Source organism: Sander vitreus, unplaced genomic scaffold (assembly GCF_031162955.1).
Source record: "Sander vitreus isolate 19-12246 unplaced genomic scaffold, sanVit1 ctg379_0, whole genome shotgun sequence".
NCBI lineage: Eukaryota > Metazoa > Chordata > Actinopteri > Perciformes > Percidae > Sander > Sander vitreus.
The window spans coordinates 11,971-22,946 of record NW_027595508.1 but is presented as its reverse complement, the minus strand read 5'-3'; the positions used below and the strand labels follow the sequence as shown (position 1 = coordinate 22,946).

At 41.6% G+C, this 10,976-nt stretch overlaps 1 protein-coding gene across 1 annotated transcript; it reads left to right on the top strand.

Moving 5' to 3' along the window:
- The first annotated feature begins 218 nt into the window (after positions 1 to 218).
- On the top strand, positions 219 to 4,707 carry LOC144513913 (ADP-ribosylation factor-like protein 4A). The gene is made up of 2 exons (XM_078245103.1): positions 219 to 350; positions 1,548 to 4,707. The coding sequence occupies exon 2, from the start codon at positions 1,609 to 1,611 to the stop codon at positions 2,215 to 2,217; it is 609 nt and encodes a 202-aa protein (XP_078101229.1). The 5' UTR covers positions 219 to 350; positions 1,548 to 1,608; the 3' UTR covers positions 2,218 to 4,707.
- The last annotated feature ends 6,269 nt before the right edge of the window (positions 4,708 to 10,976 follow it).

Here is a 10,976-nt window from a genome sequence, read left to right as displayed (position 1 = left end):
AGTTTGCTGATTTTAGACTTTGGTGAATTAACACAAATCTGTCCAACTATATCAGTTGTTGTAAAAGTACATGGTTTTCTGTTGTTTTAACTTCATAAACGGATTTCTATTTATTTTTTGTCTTTTTGAAAATGAGTTGCTGGGTAGCTCAGGAGGGGCTTTATTTTGAAAAACGTTAGCGGAAATAGTATTGTTTAATGTGTCTGGCTTGGCGCATCTCAGGAATAGATAGGTAATCCTTTCGGCTGAGGATATTATGAGAGCACACCAAAAACCCAGATACCTGTATATAGACTAGGCTACTTCTACTTTCAGTTCCTAATGGACTAACGGTGACATTGGTTGTCAAGGTAAGTTTCCTATAGCTATACTACGAATTATTTTAACAGCAGAATCACGGTGTGTTAGACTGAAAAGCACATTTAACGTTATAGGCAGCTAAAATTAATTTCCCCTCATGAATCAAATAACGCTACTGAGACGCCTCTGTGTTGTCACGCAAGCTTAACTGTTAACGGTAACGTACGTTTAATTAACGATATAATGTGCAGGCCTGGCTGTCAGCCACACTGAGCACGATCAGGCCAGTTTAACTTTTAGGATTTTCCAGCACTTGTTGGCATCATAGCCTCAAGTCGAGCCTGGTATGGTCGCAGAACAGAGAGAACTATACGCCAGGCTCCTTTTAAAAATCTCGCAAATTGTCGCGGCTTTGACTATTCCGCTATAAGCTTGCTTTACCTGTCTTACTTCATATGAGTAGAGATATTTTTTGAATCCTAAGTGACCGCTTTTCAATTCGGGTCAAATCTTTTACACCAAACAGCACTGCATTTTAATCAAATGTCCACTTCTTGTGACAATTCACCAGGTACCGGTATCCTCAGTCACTAATATGCAGTGGGAAGGGCGGGAGCGGTAGCGGTAACGTTAGCTGTAAAACAATTATGAAAGTCACGATTTTATTGCAATTGAATGCGGATCACATGAAGGCCGAATTGATCAGAACATATTTGTGAGTTGTTAGAGGTGTTGAATTCTGTTTTTCGGTTTATTTCTGTTTGCTGATGAGCTAGGCTTTATTAAAAGACAGATTCTTTAAATTGAAATTCGCCCTGTCCTTTCAGCATTAGAGAAAATTCAGTATATGTTGCCGAGCAACACCTTTTTTAAGACTATATGTCCATATTGTTAAAATAGCCCTCCTCTGATCTCTACCTTTCACTGAATGAACTGATCGGTTGAATCTGGGATATCTGGAGAATTTGAAAGCCTTTATTCTGTTGTTTACTGATTCACACACTGAATAGAAATTAGCATAGGAAATCCCTGTTGGCTGCTGTGGTACTACATTTGCAAATGGACTGCTATCCACCCTGCTGTTTTAGTTCTCATTCATCTTTCACTGCCAGTATGTGAGGATGTGTTCTGCAATGGGAGAGGGGGATATATTCACTTGTTTGGTGTTTGGCCTTTCATAAAGCGGTGCTGGGTGTTTGTGTGCTTTGACTTATTATGCATGCTGTGTTGACCCCCCCCCCCCCTAGGCTCCTACTGCCTGTGGAATATAAGCAGCCTGGTGAATATTTGGTGAAGACTGCTGCCAAGATGGGAAACGGATTATCAGATCATCACCCCATTTTTCCCTGCCTGCCATCCTTCCAGGCTCTCCACATTGTCATTCTGGGACTGGACTGTGCAGGCAAGACCACTGTACTGTACCGCCTGCGTTTCAATGAGTTTGTGAACACTGTCCCTACTAAGGGGTTTAACACAGAGAAGATTAAGGTGTCACTCGGATGTAGCCAACGGACAGCTTCCTTCCACTTCTGGGACGTAGGTGGTCAGGAGAAGCTTCGTCCTCTGTGGCGCTCGTACACACGCTGTGCTGATGGCATCGTGTTTGTGGTGGACTCAGTGGACGCTGAGCGCATTGAGGAGGCCAAGACAGAGCTGCACAAGATCACACGGCTGGCAGAGAACCAGGGAGTGCCAGTTCTGGTGGTGGCTAACAAACAGGACCTGAGGAACTCACTTAGCCTGGCTGAAATGGAGAGCATGTTGGCTCTTGGCGAGCTCAGCACCGCCACACCCTGGCACCTTCAGCCTGCTTGTGCTATCATCGGTGAGGGACTGCAGGAAGGCCTGGAGAAGCTTCACGCCATGGTCATGAAGAGGAGAAAGATGCTGCGGCAACAGAAGAAGAAGAAGAGATGATGTGCTAAGAGGGGGAACTATAAAATGTAAGCTGCATACAATCTGCTGGTCCATTGTGACCAGTCATTTGGCTGCTGTTTTAACACTGATTGGCTGAGTTTGATCCTTCCAGTTGAACTGTGTATTCAGGTCAGCCAGTGTTTGGCTTCCACACAGGGGACAGTGGGATTGATTTTGACCTAAGGACTTTGGATGTAAACAGTCCTGTCGGCAACAAGTCATTCATCAAGGAATTCCAGTATTATGCTATAGCAGCAAGCTATGGAGTTTACATTGAACTATTTAAAGTGGACAATGAGCTATGACTCGTTTTATGTTACTTGTTTTAATATGTGTTGCTACCAAAGCATGTGTTAGAGCAATTTAATCAACGCTGCGTATGTCAGTATAGGGTCAAGTATTTTGTATCCATGTTCCATGTTGGTTAAGAAATTTACATGAAGAGTAATGATTCACTAAGAACATAATGCACAATGACCTTAAAACATATTAACGCTGTTCAGAATGGCTGGTAATGATGGAAACAATGATTTAGTTGTTTGGTAGTGTGTGGCCAGATGTTGAGCCATCACAAGCCATGATATTCTGAGCACAGTCACACTGATAGAAGAACATGTCAATCCATCTAAAACATCAGGTTTTGGTGTCTTTAAAATGAAAAAGGGCGAGGGCTCCCAGTGTTTCCCACAGGTTGAGAATTGACTTGTGGAGGAGGGTGGCACAGGATGTGTGATGGCTGGGTTCAGTAATAAACTAGTCAAATAAAGGTTTATGAACTATTTATTGAAAACAATGACACAATAACTAACGGATAATTTAGAAAGAAATAACTATTTACATATTAAAGTGCTCATATTATGCTTTTTGGCTTTTTCCCTTTCCTTTATGGACCTTTTTCACAGCAGACATGTTGACTTGCCATAGTAGGAAAAGCCCAGCTGAGACTGATCACCTTAACGATGGCTCAGTTCCATCAAGTGTCCCAGTGAGATATTTCAGTGAGTCAGCATGAACAACACCAGGTCCTCTCCTAAGGGGAACGCAGCCATCAGTAATGGTTAGAATACACCTGTGCTGTTCCTACTATGACATGTCAACATGTCTGCTGGGAAAAAGGTCTATTGTGTTACAGAAGTGTGATGTCTCACTCTGTAGCTAAAACAGAGAGCTCAACACACAGGGTGAAAAGAGGAGCTGCAGCAATGTTCAGTACAACAAAAATATGGTGTTTTTTGAAAATTAAACCATATAAACCTGTTCTGGTACAACCTCAAAATACAATTATGAACATAATATGGGCACTTTAAACAAACCAGACTAGATGATCCATATACAGATGAAGTGTAGTTATGATGTGCTATGTCACTTAAATCTGGTTGGTTTGTCAAATAAATGTTCTGGTTCAGCAGATAAAATACCTGATGTGCAGCGTTTCTACAGTTTATTAGTACAGTTTATCCCGCGACAAGCCACAACACCACAAACAGCATGCTACCACTAGTGAACCGTTGACGCTGTGCGACTGCCCCGGGAGGAGGGGCTGGAGACCACTGGTCTGTGTGCGCTATAAAATTGCATCGTTGATTGGGGGAAAAAATATAATCCGAATTCTATCTACCTGTGTGGGGCTGCCCAGTAGAACCTATGTATGGGAAACACTGGGCTTCTTTCTAGAAGCATCACTTCATACCAACAGGAAGTCAAAAGCAGAATGAAGGAGATATCGCCACTGACAGTGGCCTCGAAAGACCAGAATGCAGTGCAGATACATACTGTGTTTTAAGTACAGGGCATGGCTGATTGCTCCTCTGTGCCAGATTTTTAAAAGTAATTAATGCATTACCTCTACTACACTACTGTTTGTATACAGATTATACAACCGTTATTAAAGGTAACGGTACAATTTAATCATCTTTAATGTATTATTAATTAGGGCCGGACCAATAAATCTGCCTGGCCGATATAAATATTTATATATACATGTAATACTGGCAGATATTAGGTAATTGCAGAAATATGTTTCGACTCTTAAGTAGCGGGCAGTGTCAGTACAGAAATGCCAAAGATAAACTTAGTTAACTAGGTTATTTAGAGAAAACATAAAATGTTTGTTTATGTTTAGAAGGGACAATCATCTGATATTGATTAAGTCACCCAATCTCCGTTGCTTGTGAGCTGGGAGCTAACTAGTCAGCTAACATTTAGTTAAGGTATGTTATCTTGCTAATAGGGCTGGCCAGGCCCTGAAATGAACACACCACCACCAGCCAAATGCAGGTAAATCTACCTGTCATGTTGGCGGATAGCCAATGAGAATTGAGTGATTCATTAGTTATTTTCTTTGTCACTGTTGTTCTTTCATATTTCAACCAACTCTGCTATTTTCTTGGATTTGAGCTAAAACGTGAGTCTTTCTGGACTCAAAGGAGCAGTCAGTATGTGATAGCTGTCTGTGAAAGGGGAAATCAATAAATAAAAAGTTAAAAAATATATATTCTAAGAGTCATTCATTATATTAATTTTGTTAATAACTTGACAGCACTAAAATTGCTATTCTTAATTAAAGCTGCAAGCAGCGATGGACGGGCCCTCGCTCCTCTGCGTGTGTCGGGGTTACTGGCGGACGCCTCTCCTTGCGACCGTGCATTTGCGTGGCACTCAGACACCGCAAATCGTCACCAATGAAAAGGGAACTCCCTGCTGAGTTCACTGATACCTCACACAAGACTCTACATCATACAGTTCATTAGCTGTGGAAGCCTAAGCATAGGGGTCGGGGCAAACCTTTACCAATAAAAAAGAAAGTCTCTGCTGAGTTCATTGATACCTCACATAAGACTACCTTAAACTCACCAGTTATGAAAGGGGGCGTGGCTTAAGCATAGGGGGCGGGTCAAACCATCACCAATGAAGAAGGAACTCTGCTGAGATCAGTGATACCTCACACAAGGGTCTACCTTAAACGGTTCAAATGTTATAAAAAGGGCGTGGTCTGAGTAAGTGGGCGTGGTTAAGGTATAGGGGGCGGCTCAGTACCACATGTAGACCACACGTTATAAGTTTCATGTAAATCAGATGATGTTTGTCATATAAGGCAGATTTCCTGTTGCCAGCGGGGGGCGCTATGACCAAAAGTCAATATTGGCCTGTAGATGTCCTCAGGCCTGGACTCTTGTTGATTGTGGGAAATTTCAAGCAGATATGACAATGTACACTGTAGTTACTGCCACTTTCTCGTTCATCGCTAAACACTCAAAATGGCCGCCACGCCACGCCCACACCGTTTGACGAAAAGTTTTTCTTTTAATAACTTTTCATCTTTAAGGTGTTGAGATGGTACAGACCAAATTTGAAGTCCATCAGATGAAATCTCTAGGAGGAGTTGGTTAAAGTACGACATGTGGAAATGGCTAAAATCACACTAATTTGGAACTTTGAATTCAAAATGGTGGACTTCCTGTTAGGTTTAGGGTATGGCTCCAATTAGCTTTTTTGTACGTCTTGACATGATACATATGTGTACCAAGTTTCTTGAGTCTACGTTAAACGTACTGCAGGGGCTCAATTCTTTTAAGTTTTGTAGGGGGCGCTAGTGAGCCATTTTTGTGTGCCTATTCCCCAAACCCTTAAAATACGTAAATCTTCACCAGTTTTGATGCGCCTGCCAATTTTGGTGAGTCTTGGAATATGTTAACCCCTCAAAAAGGCAATTAATTTGCCATAATAATAATTCCTTCAGTTTCAATAGGGCCTTCGCCGCTGTCAAAAGACTTTTTTACCCTTTTTTTTGACCTCGGGTTTCATGAAATGCGCTATATAAATGTAAGTTATTATAATGTTGGTTGCTACGCTTTGGCTTGTGACCCAGTGACAGTGATACCTGGTTTATCTCACGAGACATCCAAAGTAGACTAAGTTACCGTAGCAACACTGGAAATGCAGCGATGCATCTGTAACTTATTTTTTTATTGTAAATGAATGATTTTCTGTCAAAATATTCATCACAACTATATGACCTCCCGGTAACGCTAACTCAGTAATCTCCAGTGGGTAATACAGCAGCGTATAGAAAAGATCTTTATGACAGCAGGTGTGGTAAAACACTACCACTTCAGTCCAAAGCGGCCGCTAGAATCAATGCAAACTGAAAGTTACATATAGACACTTTAAACACCATTCAATATAAATGTAAAACAGCATATTGTAGTTTCTGTAATTATTACCAAAGCATTTATCAGTAATACAGTTAAAAATATTGAAAATTGCGGTGCAGGTGTGCGCCCCTAAATGTTCTGCCTGTGCCCAAAATAATTTCCGTTAGGGGCTACAGTGCTCCTAGTAAAACAAAGTTAAGCGGGAGCCCAGAAACTGATTCATCATGTAGCAAGACAATGCCCCAAAACACAGTGCCAACGCAACCAAGGAGTTCAGCGGGGAAAAAGGTCAATCTCCAGACTTAAGCCATAGTCACTTGCCGAGAAGACCAAAACCAAAAACCAAAAGAAAACTGATAGAGGCTGCGGTGAAAGCCTGGCAAAAGCATCACAAAAGAAGAAAGTAAAGGTTTGGTGATGTCAATGCAGGTTTGATGCGGTATTATATGCAAAGGACGTGCAACTAAATATTAAATGTGATTTGGTTTGTATACTTTTGCTCACCTAAAAATTGGGTATTCTGATTTCGATCTAGCTGAAATGTCTTTAGTGTACTGCAAAAATAAAGCAGTTGGCCTTGCTGTTTCAATAGTTTCGTTGGTGACTGTATGTAATGCATCATTTATTGTAATAAAAGGTTCAGAGTAGAGCCCTGCCTGCGCTCCTGCCCGCTCCCGGTGGATTTCTGACCATTACCACCCGTTACCGTAGCTTGTGTGTTGGGTCCCGCCCAAAACACAAACATTAGATTGATTGTCAATGGATTGACCATTGATTTTGTGACTTCTCCTCTCCTGCAGTGAAACTAGTTATTTTACTGTGTAGTATTAATAAATATGCATATCTGTCGGTAATAAGTAGCAAAATTATGTTCTAGTGCATAATGACATTCAAGTGACAGTAATTCTATTACAATATAAGGACAAAGTGACATTGTATTCATTTCACTTATTTTAGACAGTGTTGTTGGCTGTGGTTTGTTTTGCTCAGGTTGTTTTATTTCATTTTGTTTCTCAGTCTTTTAACGCACTATAACCGATTTCATGTTAAAGTTAAAGTGTTAAAGTCCCTGTTGACTGGATCCCTCAGGTCACCGTAGGAGAAAGGTGCGGGACACAGTGTCGCGGGAAACAAGTGTGAGAGAAGAGAGTACAGATCTGGGTCCTGGATTGGTCTAAAGTTTTTTTGCATTGTATAGTTTTAGTTGCTCCATCTGTGGGTTGGTGTATGCTGCTACAACTGTTCGGATGAGCTGTTGTTGGGTGCGCTAGAATCGTGCAGGTATGTGGTTGTTGGTGTGTTGAAGGTGGTGGTAGGCTTTGATAAATTTGGTCATCTCCTTGACAGTCACTTGGAACATGTTGGAAGTTTCTGGTTGTGCCATGGTCGACATCTATCATAAAAAGAGAAAAGGAAAGAGGTTGGTTGGACAAATGTATATTGGAATTAAAGAGAGCTTGCTTGTCTGAAGGCACTGGCTATGGTTAGGGGATGTGAAAGTTCTCACCATGGGCGTCAGTTTGGTTTGAAATGTGCTGGGGACAGAGACGCATTCGGAAGTACATTTCCAGAAGTGCTGTTTTGAAAGACGCTGTCCTGTAGCTTATTAATGAATAAAAACGTGGTTTAATGTACGTAAACAATGATCAATGATTACCAAATTTCCCTCTCATATTGCTCCTCATCACCACTGAAAACTGTCAAAACATCTAACCCAAACTCCAATTATTATGGACGTTATCTGACATTAAGCGTTTCTGCTTCACATTTTCAGCAGGGCAGCGGAGCTCCCTGAACAGAGCCATACCGCCAAAATTTAATTCGGAATGTATCAACTTGAATTGCAATTTATTCAATAAAACTTTCCTAAATCATTTTATAGTCATGTGTGTTCTTGACTTAATGGACCTGACAGAAATAACTCACCATTTGAAATATTTTTTGAGGTTGTTGGACACAGCTGAGCATGCTGGAGATCTGCCACACAATTACAACACGTAACACTTTTACCGCCGTTTTCCTCGGCTGGATTACTGGGAGGCAGTGTTATCTTATTAATATTGTTTGTTTGGAGTGTTTGCATTTGGGTGTGTTTTTTACCCCAAATACCTTTACCAGTGTGTGGTGGCTACCTCGCTACTGCGCATGTGGAGTCCACACAGGCTGTCTGCACACCTCACACAGAAAGAAAGAAAAGAGGCTCAACATCGAAACTCTAGTGGATGCCTCACTGCTCAGGTGGCTGTGTGGCTGAGCTTATGCCTGTGTCTACACAGTGTCCAATGAAAGATCCTTTCTGGTTTGAAAACGCGTCAAAACCATCTCAGAACGAGTGATGACAGATTGACCCACCTTGTGCCATGGAAGGTGGGTGCTACGGGTGCTGCAGCACCATAGACAGTAAAAATAGTGGAGGTAGCATCCGTGATGTCACCCATTGGTTTGTAGACTGCTGTTTTGAGCCTTGAGTTTGGTGATACGGGGTCACCATCTTGGTTTTTTGCAACCGGATGTAACGATTTTTGAGGAGAGGGTGGAGCTGGGGGGGATTCGCAGCTAAGCCAGTGTTGTTTATGGTTGCAATTGCGTTGTGCTAAGCTAAACGCTAAAGAGGGACAGTTGATTTTCGTTTACTCGTTATTATCACGTTCATTTTGACAGCTCTAATATATATAGACCTGACAAACTATATAGTGTTCCCAGCAAAAGGTGATAATCACAAAACAGCTCAAATTGACTGCTGAATTTTTACTGATTTACTTACATGTAAAATGTTTCTTTTGAAGCAATTTTTTTCCTTTCAGTTTTAGGATCCTACAGAATTATATCAATGTCCTTTAAGAAGTAAAAGGCCCATTACAGTGCATTGAGACACCAGCTCTGCTGAGCATGTGAATGTGGCGTCAGATATAAGTGAGGCTGTCTCTGAGGACGGACGGTCACAGGCAACTGACAAATATTCCTGCTGATCCACTTAACTGGGCATGTCAACAAACAGTATCACACGAGACACATCTGCAGGGAGCTATGATAGTGATGCTGGTGTCATCTTTTACACACCAAGACAACCAATAGCTCTTAGAACCTCGGAACTAGAGGACTGTATTGGGATTGGGATCCTGCGGGTCCTGCGGGAGTGGGCGGTTTAACGTATGGAGTTATATTCCTATATTTATTCAAGAGTGCATTATTTCAATTTGAGAGCATTTCTCACTAATATTATGTTCAGATGTTGTAATAATTTCCCTCAAAACCTTGCTCTCACACTCAAATAGTCACTGCTCACACTTGGATTTGCTGCGCTTGTGCTCAAACTTTCTCCTTGCACTCAGGCTGATTCTGCGCCCTTGCAAATCTTCTCCTCTCGGATTTTTCCTGCACTCTCGGATTGTTTATGTGACAACCCTATCAAAATTCAGCAACCAATAGAATGCCAGCTGTAGTGTTGACCAATGAAATGACCCCTGCCCTGTTGTTCGTTTTATGTTAGAACATCCGTTGCGGACGGCTCCTCTGTAACCATGGGTCTGTAACCCAAGTTTATTTACCCCCGCCGTCCATCGCTTTATTATTAGTATATGTCAATAATGTGCACAGAATGGTCGACGCTCTTTCACCTGCACCCATCAGGAAACGGGAGAAAGCTTTGAAGTGGGACATATCAAGTTAGGTCCACAACTACGAGGGTGAGTAACATAAATGTAGCACATAGCATATGGCGCTAGCCATAGCTAGCCTAGCTTGATGTCCGTAAACAAATAGCTTTTCTTTATACCGGTAGTTTAGCTAGCTAGATTGAACGACATATGACGGACAGTATGTGTGTATTTAATGACCCCACTTTGTATTTTTTCCTCATTTGGTTAACCATGTTCCTGGGGATTTGGCTAATTTCATGTCAGCCAATAGTAAAACCTAAACTGTAATATAACTGAAAGAACACCAGAAACTGGATTGTTTGTGTCCGTTTTTGATCACTGTTGTGTGTTGTTCATCAGAATTTAGTCTTCATTCCTTCATATAACATTAGTTTGAAAATGATGGATTCATATCAGTCTGTATAAAACGTTGTAATGCTAAGTACAATTTCACCACTATAATAAAAACAGATCTAGAAATGATTTGCTCCTTTTTTTTTATGAATACAAAGCAAACTGAGCAGAAAAGAAATTTTTTTTTCTTTTCTTTTCTTCCAGTTGAGGCTGAAGGGCTCGACCAATGCTGCATCATAGCAGCACAGTGTCTTATCACCAACCCCTGAAAGCTAGAAGTCACCCTGCTGCTCCAGATCTACCTACTGTATGACTGGCTACAGACTACAACCATCTGCTCCAGATCTACCTACTGTATGACTGGCTACAGACTCCAACCATCTGCTCCAGATCTACCTACTATATGACTGGCTACAGACTACAACCATCTGCTCCAGATCTACCTACTGTATGACTGACTACAGACTACAACCATCTGCTCCAGATCTACCTACTGTATGACTGGCTACAGACTACAACCATCTGCTCCAGATCTACCTACTGTATGACTGACTACAGACTCCAACCATCTGCTCCAGATCTACCTACTGTATGACTGACTACAGACTACAAC

Coding starts and splice junctions, on each gene's coding strand:
- LOC144513913 (XM_078245103.1), top strand. CDS start 1,609: ATGGGAAACGGATTATCAGATCATCACCCCATTTTTCCCTGCCTGCCA.